Below are 17,003 nucleotides of genomic sequence, written 5' to 3'. Positions count from 1 at the left end.
TACGCATGTCAGTGCTGACATACGTGTCATAGGTTCACCATCACTGCTCTAGGTTATACTGCCTTTCAGGCCACTGTGGCTTCTTAGCCCTCTGATGATATTCTTATATCTGTTTCCTACTAGTAGCCCATCGTGCGATATCGCACGCAGTAGGCTGCCTGCCGCTTCCCTGCAGCACGCTGCTGGGAGCTGGGAGGGACCCGTGCTGATTCCGCAGGAGGCGGGCCCGCTGTCTCCTCTCTGGGCCCGCGCTCAGCTGCGGAAGCTGTGGGCCAGGCCCCCTGTCCCTGTCCATGTCAGCTCCGGCTCTGGGGGGCCGGCCCGAGCCAGGCGCAGCGACAAAGCAAGCATTCCACCACTAGCCGCCCCCCTCCCAGGACTGGGGGACTCCCGGTGGGCTGAGAGGACTGGGCGCTGCCATCTTGTGGCTATAGGCGCCGCCATTTTGTGATGGGATGGCGGTTAATTTGCATATTACCCTTTTATTAGATAGGATGGTATTAGTTTTATTACCCTTTTATTAGATAGGATAATATTAGTTTTCTTCCAATAGTTGATTTTGATACTTAGCTTTTATGTTGCTCACTTTTCTCAAATGTTTGATTTTTAAGTGTGTCTTTTTTTTTTTTTCTTTTTGTATTTGATCAAGCCTGTCTAAATTATTACATCTAGTGATTGTGGGAGAGTTGTGACTTGATGCTGGGAAGAATATATCAAACTAATATTGAATATGAGGATTTCCTGTTCATGTTTTTTCTGTCCAGCACTGTTCTGCTTTTTGATTCATTTGTCAACATATGTAGTGCAGATTATTTCCTTACTTGGCAATGGTAGAGGAAGAGGATCCATTGGCTGGCTGTTCCTAATGCCATTACTCTAAGGATTTCTAAAGGATTCTCTCTTGCCACCCATAGCTGCTTTAAATGAAACATGGTTTGCAGTTTACTTCTGCTGTGGTTAGGCTGTGGTTTCTTCAATTTCATTTCTTCCCATTAGTCTTATGTCTTCTATTGCTGTTATACAGTACTATTATAGTTTATTCTTATGGCTTTAGTGCTGTTGTGATATATTTAGCCTGTAATTTTAGGGTTGTAAGATTGGAGGTGACCATGTCAAATGTGCTCCATTCATTTTGATGTTCTCTTCTGCCTGTAGTTCTTAATTTTTTGAGACCCATTGAAATCTCTGACCATTTGGTGAATTTTATGTACTCTCACCCTGTTTTTTTAAATTCAAGTGCAGCTGTCTACCATTTGTACCCAAAGCAATGGCCAAATGTTAATTTGAGCATTAGTAGTTTTGTAGACATTGAGCATAGCTGGGTTGGTAGTCATTGGGGCAGGGGGGCGGGGGGGCCTCTTTGCTTTTTAGTTAGGTATATTAGAGGAATGAGCCGATTTCTTGGAAAATAATTTGTTATTCAAGTTTGAGGAAAATTGCTATAAAAGGTTTATTTATGTAGCCATGGAATTAACTATAAAGACACTTATATTTAAGTATAATATTAGAAAGAGCTGTTTCTTTCTAGTAAGCAGTTTTGTAACATTTCTTTTTTTCCTGTTTTCTCTAGGTTTAACTATAGATCAACACATCATCTTGCGTCTCATGGGTTCTATGAATTTTTAAATTGGTTTGATGAAAGAGCATGGTATCCACTAGGAAGAATAGTAGGTGGTACTGTAAGTATATTTGTAGTTATTTTTGTTCATATCATAAAATTTTATAGTTATTTGAGTAAATCATAAGCTGCTAAGATGTTGAGGATTCTCAAAAGCTTTGTATAGTTAACTAATATAGTTTTACTAGAGGCCTGGTGCATGAAATTTGTGCACAGGGGTGTCCCTCAGCCAGGCCTGCACCCTCTAGAAATCCGGGACCCCTGCGGATCGTTCCTAAACTTGCAGTCGGACATCTCTCTCGCAATCCGGGACTGCTGGCCCCTAACTGATCACCCCTAACCACTCACCTGCTTGCCTGATCGCCCCTAACCACTCTACCTGCCTGCCTGATTGCCCCTAACCACTCACCTGCCTGCCTGATCGCCCCTAACCGCCTCTGCCTGCCTTCCTGATCTCCCCTAACTCCTCGCCTGCTTGCCTGATCGCCCCTAATCACCTCTGCCTGCCTCATCACCCCTAAGCACTCTGCCTGCCTCATCACCCCTAACCACTTGCTAGGGGCGGCCGGCTGGGGTGAGGGGCCATGGTAGTTCTGGTCTCTGGTTGTTGTGGTCGTTCTGCTGTTTCGGTCGCTGGGCTCTTATATAGGACTAGAGGCCTGGTGCACAAAATTTGTGTATGGGACGGGGATCCCTCAGCCTGGCCTGCACCCTCTCCAATCTGGGATCCCTCTCACAATCCAGAACCACTGGCTCCTAAGCGCTCACTTGCCTGTGCCCCTAACTGCTATCCTGTTGCCTGATGCCCCTAACTGCTCCCCTGCTGGCCTGATGGCCCTAACTAGTCTCCTCTCCTGGCCTGATCCCCCTAACTGCTCTTCCCTGCCAGCCTGATCCCCCTAACTGCTCTCCCCTTGTGGCCTGATTCCCCCTAACTGCCTATCTGCTCTCCCTTCCTGGCCTAAACCCCCTAACTGCCTATCTGCTCTCCCCTCCTGACCTGATCCCCCTAACTGCCTATCTGCTCTCCCCTCCTGGCCTAAACACCCTAACTGCTCATCTACTCTCCCTTCCTCTCCGCGCCTTCAGACCCTGGCACAGGAGTGTTGAGAGTTCTCCGCCAAGGCACTGCCCTTGTCCTGACGTGCCCCTCTGGGCTGGGCAGTGCCGGGTGCCTGCACGTGCCTCCACCGGGGGGGTTGCCCATGTCCTGATGCCCCCCTCTGGGCCTGGCAGCGCTGTGGGTCTGTGCGTGCCTCCTCTGGGGCGGGGTGGGGGTTGCCCCAGCCCGTCCTGACGCCCCCCCTCCAGGCTGGGCGGCGCAGCTGGCTTGCACGCGCCTCCGCAGGGGGCCTTCCCCCCCCCCCCGGGGGGGGCAGCAGCCTCATGTCCTGGTGGTGCAAGTCCCCACCCCCGTCCACGCCCACCAGCTCCTGTCCACCCACAGCCTGTTGAACGGTTGGGTCATGACTGGGACACCGTTAGGACCAGTTAGCATATTACCTCTTTATATATACAGATGTGGCTGATTGACCAGTGTTTAATTTTTTTAAATCTCGATACTGTCTGCTCCTCCTCGCTCCCCCCCCCACACACACACACCCATTTTGGGGTTATCTCACACTACCACTATTTCTGACAAATGGTGAAGGCTATGAGGGGGTCTCTTGTTACCATATATCCTTAGTTCAGGTTATTTGTGTGCCTTTGTTCCAAATCTGCCCTAAATTACTCTAGGTCAGTGATCGGCAAACTCATTAGTCAACAGAGCCAAATATCAACAGTACAATGATTGAAATTTCTTTTGAGAGCCAAATTTTTTAAACTTAAGCTTCTTCTAACGCCACTTCTTCAAAATAGACTCGCCCTGGCCATGGTATTTTGTGGAAGAGCCACACTCGAGGGGCCAAAGAGCCGCATGTGGCTCGCAAGCTGCAGTTTGCCGACCACGGCTCTAGGTAATTGAGTATCGATCATAGTTCATGGGGAATTACTATATTCAGAAGATGATGTAAGGGAACATACTTTTAGTATTTGGGAGGTAAGAAGAACATTGACGAGAAAGTGAAAGTCAAGTCACCTATTGGGGAGACATATATGTTTAGTTTGGGTTTGTGTTTTTTTTAAATCATTTTTTTTGTCAGAAGTTTATCAATTTTATCAGATTTCTTAACCAAAAGAAACTTTGACTTTATTGATTACTAGAGGCCCGATGCATGAAATCTGTGCAAGAGTAGGCCTTCCTTCCCCCGGCTGCCGGCACCGGCTTCCCTCTGGCACCTGGGAACCGGGCTTCCCTCCAGCTGCTGGCAGGGACCCGGGCTTCCCTCGCAACCCTGGCTTCGTCCGAAAGGTCATCTAGAAGGTCGTCTGATCTAATTAGCATGTTATGCTTTTATTATTATAGGTTTCTATTAAATATTTGTCGTTGATTGTATTAACTTCTGTTTATTTTCTTCCACATTTTTGTTTATTCTGACTTTCTGATAACATTTGATCAATAATTTCCAAATTTTTTGTTATTAATGTATTCATGTTAAAGCTATAAACTCCCCACTAAACAGTGTTTTAGCTACATTGCGTAAGTTTGCTTTTATAGTCTTTATAGTATTTTTCATTATCATTTATTCTACTTCATGAGTTATTTAGAATTGTATTTAACTTTTAAGTGTAACAGGATTTCCTGTTATCTTGTTTTGATTTATCTTTCAAATATATTTCATTGAGAGAAAAATCAGATATATTTTGTTGAGGGAAAAATTCTGTATTTCCATTCCTGTGAAACTTATTGAGACTTGATTCGTGGCCTAGGATTTGGCAAATTTTATAAAGGATCCCTTTGTGTTTGGAAAGAATATGTTTTCTGTGATAGCATGATGTTGTGTTTCCAATTTGAGGCATCTTCTTATCCTGGATGTAAATAGAGATAAAAAAAAAATCAAGGAGTGTAAACCTGATGGTTTCCAGGGCAAATTAGAAATATATTGAATGGTAAGAGATATGGTAGATGGTTATTAGCTGCATTTCTTGTCACATACCTTATTGTATTAGTATTTGATGCCCCTAGTTTGTTTCCTGTTGTGTTTAACTTTGTATCTTAAATTCATCCTCACTGGAGGCTTGTTTTCTGAGACTCTTGGTTGTTATACCTGAAGTTGTTATAAATGAGGAACCCATATTCACACATGTGATGAATGAGTTTCTTATTTCTATTCAAGGCTTTGGATATACAGTAAGGCAAAATGTTTCTTACTGCTTCCCTTAATGAATGAGAAGAATTTGTCTAGTTTCACAAATAGGCCTTGGCTTTGTTCTGGGAGTAGGCCTTTTCTCTGATATCTGTATTGAGCGATAATCCCCCGACTTCTAGTCCTTAAGGTATATATTAGACCTAGAGTGTCTTTCTCCCCTCCCCCCCTCTTCTTTTGGGCTCCCATGGCATTAGTACCTACTTTGAAATTTCTCTTTATTTTTTGCGTCTGGAGTGTTCCCTTTTTTAAAAGCTTAAATATGCCCTTTTTTTTTGTTGGTTTTTTGTTGTTTGGTTAGGGGTTTTTTTGTATTTTCAATCAGTATTTCAACTGTATTTGGTGTGTCAGCTCTGCCATATTATCATAAATATATTAACTTACTTTTAGAGGCATTTTCAAATTTATTTTTATGTTCATTGAGTACAGCTGACAAAACCATACTCTGAAACCTGATATTATATGTGAAATGAAGTAAAATTTTAATTTTTAAGAATGATGATGATGATTGCCACACCCTCCGCCCCCCCTTCCTTTATTCCATTCTTCTGCGTATTCAGTAGGTATTGAGTATCCATTTTGTGTCAATAATTGTTTTGGGTACTGGGGAAAATGTTCCTGCAGCTTATATTTTTGTGAGGGTGTTTTAGTTAATAGACAATATATAAAATGAGTAAAATAAGTATGTGAAATAGTGATAAGCAATGAAGAAAAAGCAAGGGAGTAGGTTAAAGACCTTGGGAATTTGCTATTTTAAATAGTATTAGCTAGGAAAGGAAATTTATGATGTTCTTCATAGCTTTTGTGATAAAGAACCTTTTAGGGTTTAGTGAAGGGTGGAAATGTAAATACACATTTTAATCACTAATGAATAGCTAAAAAATGTCCTTTTTACTTTACTTTGAATCCTCTTGATGTTTTATGTTCCTTGTTTAGAGTGAGGATGAAGAATACAGCAGCTATTTTAAGTGGTAGAAAAATGCTCAACCTTCCAAATATAGTCTTTGAATTCACAAAGTGATTGATTAGTTCTTCATTTCCTAGCTAGAATTGTGTACTTTTCAAATCTTGTCTTTGAAAGAAGGAAAGAATCCTGTACATTACTTCATTTTCTCTCCTTTTCTCATTCCTTTATACACACACAAGTATGGGCAAAATTAGAGCATGTTTAAAACCCTAAACCTCAGGGCAAGTTAGACTAGGACCCTGTTTTATGATGAAAAAATAGTGGGGTTAATTAGTTACCCACAGTTTTCCATTGGAAAACATGTTTAGTGTTAATTATTCTATATGATCTTTCTTTATTAATTTAAATATGTATCTCTCCATATATGAGCTTTTTTTGGTATCCAATACAAAAGTACATTTAATTTTGAAGTATGTGAGGAAGGAAAACTGTTTTGAGATATTCTCAAACTTGCTTTAAACAATATGTAATAATAAAGGAAAGAACTTAAGTTAGTGTTTTCAGCTACCTCATTTTATATGTAATTAAATTTTCTATTTTTTTCTTCCTAGGTTTACCCAGGGTTGATGATAACAGCTGGCCTTATCCACTGGATTTTAAATACATTGAACATTACAGTTCACATAAGAGATGTATGTGTATTCCTTGCACCAACTTTTAGCGGCCTTACCTCTATATCTACTTTCCTGCTCACCAGAGAACTTTGGAACCAAGGAGCAGGACTTTTAGCTGCTTGTTTTATTGCTATTGTACCAGGTTACATTTCTCGGTCAGTAGCTGGATCCTTTGATAACGAAGGCATTGCTATTTTTGCACTTCAGTTCACATATTACTTATGGGTAAGTAACATGTAATTTATTGTTACCATTAATACTTATGAACTTTCTGCTGAAATGCTGTAGGTTGTACACATTTGTCTTTTATCAATTACTAGAGACCCGTTGCATGAAATTTGTGCACTCGGGAGGGTGGGAGGGAGTAGTTCCTCAGCCCAGACTGCGCCCTCTCGCAGTCCGGGAGCCCTCCAGGGATGTCCAAATGGATGTTATTTGTTTAAATGCTTTTTTTGTACCTATTGATATAGATACACATCTTTTTCCTTTGACCTTTTGATATCATGGATTTCATTAATTACTTTCAAATGTTGAACCAGATTTTTATACCTGGGATAAATCTAACTTGATCATGGTATATAATTAGTATATACTAGAGGCCCGGTGCACAAATTTGTGCACGGGTGGGTTCCTAAGGGGGTTGGGGGTCAGGGAGTCTGGGACACGATCAGCCCTCCCGCAGGTGGGACGCCCTTGCCAGCCTGGGATCTGGTTCCGTCCTGCTGACGTTCGTGCCAGTTGTCGGTAGCCACCTGGTGGCCGCTTTTATATTGTTTCTTCCTTGCGGAGCATCTAAGGAGGGGAAGTGGCCGCGGTGCCCGAGGCCTACTTCCAGGAAGCTGGCGGCACTGGTCCATTGGTGCCTGGCTTCTTCTCCGGAGATTGGACCTGCAGGACTAATGAGGGAGTGAGTGGCTGCCGCCGGGCTGGTGGGCCACTGGGATGGGTTGGTAAACTGAGCAGCACTTCTACTGTGGGAGCGCACTGACCACTAGGGAGCAGCTCCTGTGTTGAGCATCTGCCCCCTGATGGTCAGTGTGCGTCATAGTGACTGGTCGACTGGTCGTTCAGTTGTATCGGTCACTTAGGCTTTTATATATATAGAAGAAGATAGATTGTTGGGTTTGATTTGCTAATATGTTGTTGAAGATTTTTTAATTTTATTAACCTTTTCAAAGAACCAGCTGAGTTTCATTGATCTTTTCTATTGTGCTTTTAAATTTCTATTTCATTTATTTTGGCTCTGATCTTAATTATTTACTTCTGTTTGCTTTGGGTTTTGTTGTTTTTCTAGTTTCTTTAGATGTAAAGTTAGATTGCTTATTTCGGATTTTTCTTATTTCTTGTGGTAGGCCTGTGAAACTATGATCTTCCCTTTTAGAACATGCTTTTGCTGCATCACACAATTTTGAAATGTTGTGTTTTCATTTTCATTTGTCTCAAGGTAGTTTTTTATTTACTCTTTAATTTCTTCTTTAATCCATTGGTGGTTTTGTAGCATGTTATTTATTCTCCATGAATTTGTGTGTTTTTTTTTCCATTTTTTTCCCCCTGTAGTTGATTTCTGGTTTCATGCCAATGTGGTTGGAAAAGGAAAAGATACTTGATATGATTTCAATCTTCTTGAATTTATTGAGGATTTATGTTTTGTGCCTAGTTTTATCTATCCTGGAAAATGTACTGTGTGCACTTTAAAAAATGTGCATTCTGCTGTTTTGGGATGAAATGTTTTATAAATGTTAAGTGCATCTGGTCCAATGTAACATTTAAGGTCATTATTTCCTTAATAATTTTCTATGTGGATGGTGTGTTTTTAAACCACTGCTTAAACTCTTTTACAAGGTATATGTTTTTAAAAGATGCACTTTTTGTCATCACATTATTTTCAAAGCACTGTTGATGGACATTTTTTGTTATGTGTTCTTTAGAGATTCTAACCTTTTTTTCCATCAGGTTTAAGAGAACAATCTTTGTAGCCAATCTGCCATGGTTTGGTTCCTTTTTGTTTAAATGCTACCACTGAGGGTGTTTAAACCACCCTAATGTGTATTTTATCAACTATAAAATGGAATATTAGTACCTATCTGATATGATTTAAATAAGTTAATGCTTGTAAGGGTATAGAATATTGTTGGAACACGGAAAGTGATGAGCACATGTTTGTTCTGTTGTTACTATTAACCAAAAACAGAGCTAATAGAGATAAAATAGTACTTGGAGCAGTGCTTATCATCTTGCCTCGTATAGTTTTTGTTGTTGGTGGTGGTTTTTTAAAATGTTTTGTTCTGTGCCTTTATATTCAGTACTTTCCTTCATCCATATTCCTCACAACAGATTTGATTTCTGTCAATATATACTGTATTTGGGAGTTTCTTTTTCAGAATGCCCCATAATCAAACAGTAAGGGCTAACCCTTTGTGTCTAGCCTACTTTAGTTAGCATGATAAGTTGAGAGTCATCCATGTTATTGCATGTTTTAGTAGTCTGCTACTTTTTATTGCTGAGTAGTATTCTGTTGCATGGATGTACTATATAGAGTTAGTTTGTTTTCTAGCTTTTGACAGTTGTGAGTAAAGCAGCTTTAATTATTTGCATGCTATTATTCATATTGACATATATTAGTATTACTCTTAGATAAATGCCTGGGTGTGGGATTGTCAGTTTACATAAGTACATTTTTAATTTTACAAAAAGCTGCCAGTTTTCCAAAGTGGCTGTGTCATTTGGCATCCTCTCTATCAGAGTATATGGAGTTACATTTACTTGCTTCACCAATGAATGGGATGTTAAAATTTATTAATTTTTAGCCATTCTAGTAAATATGTAACAGTATCTCATAGTTATAATAGGCTTTTCCCCAGTGACTGATATTGAGCATAGTTTCATGTGCGTGTTTTCCATCTGTTCAACCCTTTGGCTATGTTTCAGTTGGGTTATTTGTTTTCTTATTATTGAGTTGTAAAACTTCTTTGTATATTTTAGAAATAAGTCTTTTGTCAGATGTGTGTTGTGCAAACATTTCCTCCCAGTCTGTGGCTTGTCTTTTTATTTTTTTAATGGTATTTTTCTAAGAGCTGAAATGTTTAATTTTGATGAAGTTCAATTCATATATATATATATATTATTTATATTTTTTTTTGGTATATTGTCAGAAGTCTGTGTATAACCCAACATCACAAACACTTTCTCTAGAAATTGAGTAGTTTTAGGTTTTACATTAAGATCTGTGATCCATTTTGAGTTGATTATGGCCTGTGGTGCAATAAAAGGATTAGGGTTCTCTGTTTTTGGATTTGGATATCCTGTTGACCCAACACCCATTGTTGAAAAGACAGTTCTTTCTCCATTGATTTATTTACTTTTGGTAGCCTTGTTAAGATCAGTTGTCAATATACATTGGGTCTGTTTGGCAATTCTTCTCTACTGTTTTTGACCTGTTAAGTATCTATCCTATGACAATACACTAGGTTGTGTTTATTAGTTTATAAAAACACTTGAAATCCAGTAGCATGAGTAATTCAACTTTGTTCCTCTTTTTCAGACTTTTTTTTTTTTTTTTACTCTTCCTAGTCTTTTGCTTTATATAAATTTTTGAATTGGTTTGTCAACATCTACCCAAAAAGCCAACTGGAATTTTTATTGGGAGTACATTATCTATAGATGAGTTTGGGGAGAATTGTCATCTTAATATGACAACATGGTGGAGGCCCATGGAAAAGAGCTTGTGAGTGCTGGCTTCCCTTTTGTCTAGATCCTTATTCTAGCACTTGCATAATTGTTTGCCTTGTAACTAACTTTATGATAAGCTTAAGAAAACATATTGTTTAGACTTTTTTTTCTCATTATGGTGAAAATGACCTTTTTAGCTTTCCACATTCAAAGCACAAGCAGAATTTAAGTCTTTTAATACTCTAAACCTGAACACATCATGTTTGTAGATCTAGAGGAATGTTTTCCAATAGAATTTTCTGTGACAATGGAAATATTCTCTATGTACTCTGTTTAATAGGTCCCAGTTATCAACTTACTTTTCATGGATCATACATTTGGTGTTGTATCATAAAAAATAAACCATCATCAGACCAAGGATACCCAGATTTTTTCCTATGTTGTTTTCTAAAAGTTTTATAGTTTTGTGCTATACATTTAGGTCTGTGATCCATTTTGCTTTAATTTTTGTGGAGTATAATGAGGTCTGTGTTCAGATTCACTTCTTTGCATGTACATGTCTAGTTGTTCTAGCACCATTTTTTTGAAAAGACTATCCTTTCTCTATTGAATTGCCTTTGCACCTTTGTCAAAGGTCAGTTGACTGTTTGTGTGGGACTTCTTGTGGCCTCTCTGTTCTGTTTCATTGATCTTTGTTCTTTCACCAATACTATACTGTGTTGATGACAGTAGTCGCCCCCCCTTACCCACAGGGGACATATATTAAGACTCCCAGTGGATGCTTGAAATGGTGGGTGGTAGCAAACCCTGTATTTACTATGCTTTTTACTATACATACATATCTATGATAAAGTTTGGTTCATAAATTAGGCATAGTAAGAGATTAACAACAGCAATGATAAAATAGAACAATTATAACAATATATTATAATAAAAGGTATGTGAATGTGGTCTCTCAAAGATTTAATTTTTGAAAAGTCTCCAAAAATTTTCCACATATAAATTTATAGCCTTTACTATCTTAACTGAGCACTTACGCACTGTGGCTGTGAATTTTGTAGTTTGAGGTACAACAGCAAAACAAGAATGAATTTCTTTTTCCTTTACAATTTCATGATAGAATATTTGTTCTTACTGTAAATTTTAGCAGCCTCAGCTTATGTTTTTTCCCCCCCTTTATTGAACCAAGGACTTCTACCTTTTCCCTTAATGAAAGCATTCCACAGCTTTTCTTTGGCATATAAGAATTGCCAGCATCACTACACTTGTGCTTTGAGGTCATTTTTAAGTAAAATAAGGGTTACATGAACATAAACACTGCAATACAGAGACAGTTGTTCTGATAACCAAGATGGCTCTAAGTGACTAATGAGCAGATAGCATACAGTTGTGGAGACACTGGACAAAGGGATGATTCATATCTAGGTAGGATGAAGGGGGACAGCACAAGATTTCATCACAATTCTGAATGACACTAAATTTAAAACTTATGAATTGTTTATTTCTGGAATTTCCCATTTAATATTTTTATACTGTGGTTGACTTCAGGTAATTGAAACCTTAGAAAGCAAAACCGTGGATGGGAGGCTCTACTGATTGAATGTTACCTGTTCTTTGCTTTAATGTAGTAGCATAATAGAGGCCCATTTTAAAAGAAAATAATTCCTTTAAATGAGCTCTATAGAATAATGTTAAAATTGAACTTCTTATCAGGCATGGCAATGAATCTTTTAATACATAATTGCTTGTAATGGGACTTCATTTCTTTAGAACATTCACATGATTCGTCTTAAAAAAAATGACCCTTTGCTCTTGGCATGAGTATTTAGAGCCTTGTGTTTCTGAAATTTAAAATTTAGTTTTCTGCTTACAAAACAGATTAAGAGACATAAAAGCATGGAATAGACTGTGGAATCTCAGAGGGAAGGCGGGGGAGGGTGGGTGGGATCAACCAAAGAATTTGTATGCATATATGCATAACCCATGGACACAGACAGTAGGGTGGTGAAGGCCTGGGGTGGGGAATGGTTGCTAGAAGAGATCGATGGTGGAAAAAGGGGGACATATGTAATACTTTCAACAATAAAGATTTTTTAAAAAAAGCAAAGAAGAGTGAGGGCATGGCAAAAATAAATAAAATTGCTTTTCTGAAGTTGCTAATATATTTTGCTTTTTCAGATGAATATATAAACTCTTACCTGGGAATTATTTCTTTGATTAATTTTTAAGTCACTAGGTAGAAATTGGTCAACATTTTGAGCCTTTGTTTACTGCAAGTTGTCTTCCCAGTTCAGAGTAATTGAGAATTTTACTGTTATATTATTAGGCTGTTTAGAAACTATTTTAGGAATATAATAGTTTCTTGAAGATATTGATTATAGTATTTGAAAATTTCTAGATAATGAAAAGTTTTCCAAAATGGTTGCTCATAATTAGAATTATACTTGAGATGATCACATTCAAATGTGAAGTTACATATTAAGGTTAAGCAAATCAACAATATGGAAATAAAGATTTACTGAATAATTTTATTCTTTAGTTAAAATCTCAATTTGATATTAATAATTTTAATATAAAAATGTAACATGGAAATATATAATTTGTTCCTTTGAGATTATTTTTTTTTTTACTGAAAACTAAATAGCTAGAAATAAAATCAAAGCTATTTTTAAAATGTCTGACTGCTGCCGAATGTTATAAATGCATATATTAAGTGGATCTGAATAACCTTAGTACATTTTAAAAATAACTTTGGCTTTTTGTAATACATGTTTCTAAACATTTTTTTGTTCAGCAGGAGCATTTGTTAACATTTATTACATCAGGTTTTTTTTTGTTTTTAGGTGAAATCTGTAAAAACTGGTTCTGTTTTTTGGACAGTGTGCTGCTGCTTATCGTATTTCTATATGGTAAGATATTATATTTGAAACTACATGAGTTCTAATAAATCTTTTTAGACGTTAGACCAGTTCCTCCTCTTCATTTTTCGTTTCATCAAGGGCTAGTTCTCCACTTTGTTTCTCCTGAAATCTTTAGGATCTTAATTTTGTTTAATGTATACTCTTTCATTACTCCCATTCTCTTCCTTTACCCCTCTCCCCAGGGCCCATATGGACTTTTGCTTTAGTGGGGAGGGCTAATACTCAACCTCTCAAATACAATATTTGCAGCGAATGAAACAAAAATCTTTCTTTTTAAATATACAACTCAACCTAAATAATGGTAACATCCTCTAGGTCAGTGGTTCTCAACCTTTCTAATGCTGCGACCCTTTAATACAGCTCCTCATGTTGTGGTGACCCCCAACCATAAAATTATTTTCGTTGCTACTTCATAACTGTAATTTTGCTACTGTTATGAATCGTAATGTAAATATCTGTGTTTTCCGATGGGCTTAGGCTCTACAGCAGCGGTTCTCAACCTGTCGCGACCCACAGAGAACCGCTGTTGAGAACCGCTGCTGTAGAGCCTAAGACCATCGGAAAACACAGATATTTACATTACGATTCATAACAGTAGCAAAATTACAGTTATGAAGTAGCAACGAAAATAATTTTATGGTTGGGGGTCACCACAACATGAGGAACTGTATTAAAGGGTCGCAGCATTAGAAAGGTTGAGAACCACTGCTCTAGGTTAACCTGTAAACTACATATTTTTTCAATAGATTACTTAAGATTGGGGTTCAGTATTACCTTTTCATTCTCCTGTCTTTCTTTTTCACAGCACAACCTGTTTAGCAGTTTTATGCCTGAAAATTAATGATAAAGTTAGGTACCTTTTTTTTGTTTGTTTTTAAACAAATGTCAGGATTTTTGCATCCAAATTATCTGTACCCCTTTTAAAGTGGTTAAAGCCTGGTACACATTCTGTGTAATTATACTCAGTAATAGTAAACCTCTTTCAAGTTAATACTTAAATTTTGGAAATAATCAGGAATCCTTCAGTTAGGTGCTCAGAGTAACATTCTTTTTGCTGGGGGAAAAAAAATGTAGCATGTGACTGAAACAATAAACTGAAGACAGTTTCTTATAAGTGGTTCTGAAATATTGTAGACAAGAGCAGCATTGTTAAAATATATGTTAACATATAGTCTTAAGACTATAAGCCATTGCTATACATGGCTTTTTTAAACCTTTAATTACTACTATTAGAGCACATCCAAAAACTTTTATCTTGATAAGACCCTATTTCCTATTATTGAATGTACTTAAAAAATTAATTCTATTGGTTGAGAATAAACATTATCTTTAGGATCTTTATAAATTTACACTAAAACATACTCAGTTATTCTGATTAAATAGAATTATTCTAATTTTGTGATGCCGGCCAAACATTAAAATGGTATCTTGATTTGTATAGGAAATAATTTATACCCTAGGCAACACCTTTATTTTGAGGATTACAAGTATATCCAGATCATTTGAGTATTCCCTTTAGCTGAGTTGTTGACTGCTGCTAATAGTCTTGTTTATATTCTCAGTAAAGTTTCTTGAATATATTTATCATGCAAAAATGGGGGAAGTAAATAGGTTTTTTTCTTTTAAATGTTTATGATCTATATCCTGAAAGTCCTTATTTCGTGACAATCCTTTTACTTTCAATTCACAAGTTATAATGTTCTCAACATTCTCGTTAACTTTAATTTAATTTGACCATTTCTCAAGTGAATGTAGGAAAGCATTTTGGATTTATAGTATTGTGTTATTTAATTATTATCAATAAAAGTAAGGAGAAATAAGTTATTTGTGGTTATATAAATCAATTTTTAAGCATCTCTGAAAATTGCTAAATATATTTGTTTACTGTATGCTTTGATTATTATGACAAAACTTACCTATTTAAAAAAAGCAAACAAATTATTTAACTTATTTACCCATAGGTCTCTGCTTGGGGTGGTTATGTGTTTATTATCAACCTTATTCCACTGCATGTATTTGTGTTATTACTGATGCAGAGGTACAGCAAAAGAGTCTACATAGGTAAGTGATTTGACTTTTGAAATCTTTCCGCTTTTAAGAGGTGTTTCATACACATTATTTTCATTGTACAGACTTTTTCTTAGGCCAGTATTAGCAATGAGAAGGTAAAAATAATTTTATATTCATTTCGCTTTTTGTACTTATAATGAGGGTTAGGCATTTTACCTGTGTTGTTACCAACTTCTTGATGAGTTTTTATAGAAATTAGTCTAGATTTAATATTTGTCATTAATTTTTTAAAAAAATTGGGGGAATGAGCATTTCTGTCATGAAAATCATCCACATATACATATTATTCAAATCCAGCTTACTAGAAAAGATGGAGCTTCCTCTAAGTAAACAGTTTAAACTTTTAAAAGCCCTTTCTATATAATATTCAACAGACTTAGTTCATTTGGGCTGCCGTAAAAAAATACCACAGACTAGGTAGCTTATGAACAAGAATTTACTTTTCACAATCTGGCTGGAGGGTCCAAGATTGAAGCACCAGAATGGTCATGTGCTTTGCCCTCACATGGTGAAAGGGATGTGCTAACTCTCTTGGGGCCTCTATCAAAAGGGCACTAATCCCTGGATCCTTCCTGCCATAATCATCTCCCACCTTCTAATGCCTTCATATATTGAAAACCTTGGGCATTAGGTTTTCAATATATGAATCGGGGGTGGGGCACAAACATTCAGACCATAGCTATCTTCATTTAGTCTACAGTTTTTAAAACATTCTTGAATTAGATGCTTAGTGATCAATGGTGTCTCAAGTCTTTAGAGTTCATTTTCTGTAATAGAGACAGAAAATTCTTATGGGTTGAATTAATCAGAGAAGTTGTGATCGAAAACCAATATATCAGTAAAATAATACAATTTCATTATAATAATATTTTTGGAAAACAGTAACAAAGATATAAAAGCTCATTAGCATGATTAAAAACCATAGTAGTTTGGCAGTTCCTCAAAAACTTAATCACAAAGTTATCATATGATCCAGTGATTCCACTACTAGGTCCAGAATAGGCAAATCCAGAGAGAGAAAGTAGATTTAGTGGTTGCCAGGGGCTTAGGGAGTGGAGGAATGACTGAATGGGTATGGTATTTGTTTATGGGATGAGGACATGTTCTGGAAATAGGTAGTGGTGATAGTATACAACTTTGTGAATATAATAAAACCAATGGTATATTTTAAAAGGGTGAAATTTACTGAGCATTATATCAATTATAAAAAATTCTAGTATATTTATAGCCATTTCAGTGTACCTTATAACAATCACCACTGGCATAATTAATAGATGTTTAGTTCTTATTATTCATCACAACTGTCCTAAGTTCTTTACATGAATTTAACTCATTAATCTTCATAAACACACTGAGTGGGTAGGCATTGTTACTATCTTCGTTTTACAGACGAGGAAACAAGACACCATAATTTCCTGAAGATTTTGTAGCTAGTAATGGAACTTAGATTTTTGTCTCCACAGCCCATAATGCTAAAAATCACTATAACTATGTGCCTAGTATATAAATAAATAACTTACAGTTGAAATACATGAACCTATTAGGTCTCTCTATCCTGAAAACACCATAACTTGTTATTGGGGTCTAGAAAGGAGAATTGTAGATTAAACTGTACTTTTCAGCTTTTTTTTTTTAGAACTACAGAAGGAAAAAAAGTTTTTAGGTTAAATGGTTGGATATAGGGAGGGTTAAGGTTAGGGTATGTTTAATTAAGAAATTTTGGGGTCCTGAAAATTATAGGGGGAATACAGGGGAGAGAAGATTGAGGGATACACTTTTGTGAAATGCACATGAATTAGGAAGAGGGGAAGAGCCAAAGGGAAAGTCAAAGGTAGCCAAATAAGGAACGTTGTTGAAGAGGTCAAATGGAGGGTCTACATAATAAAAGTTTAAAAC

General features: G+C 37.0%; 1 protein-coding gene across 3 annotated transcripts in view; it reads left to right on the top strand.

Annotated features, from left to right (window-relative positions):
- STT3B (STT3 oligosaccharyltransferase complex catalytic subunit B) overlaps positions 1-17,003 on the top strand; it is an 82,841-nt gene that overhangs the window by 25,052 nt on the left and 40,786 nt on the right. For all 3 annotated transcript variants that reach the window (XR_008558882.1, XM_008153888.3, XM_054729775.1), the window contains exons 2-5: positions 1,571-1,679; positions 6,385-6,672; positions 12,960-13,025; positions 14,999-15,098. Coding sequence is in view for 2 of the 3 variants with exons in the window: in XM_008153888.3 (XP_008152110.1) it covers positions 1,571-1,679; positions 6,385-6,672; positions 12,960-13,025; positions 14,999-15,098 (563 nt within the window). In the remaining variant the exon portion in view is untranslated. The remainder of the gene's footprint in view (positions 1-1,570; positions 1,680-6,384; positions 6,673-12,959; positions 13,026-14,998; positions 15,099-17,003) is intronic.

The sequence above is a fragment of the Eptesicus fuscus genome, chromosome 18 (genome assembly GCF_027574615.1).
Source record: "Eptesicus fuscus isolate TK198812 chromosome 18, DD_ASM_mEF_20220401, whole genome shotgun sequence".
NCBI classification, from domain to species: Eukaryota; Metazoa; Chordata; class Mammalia; order Chiroptera; family Vespertilionidae; genus Eptesicus; species Eptesicus fuscus.
The sequence above is the reverse complement of the archived record's forward strand: the minus strand, read 5'-3'. Positions and strand labels throughout refer to the sequence as shown.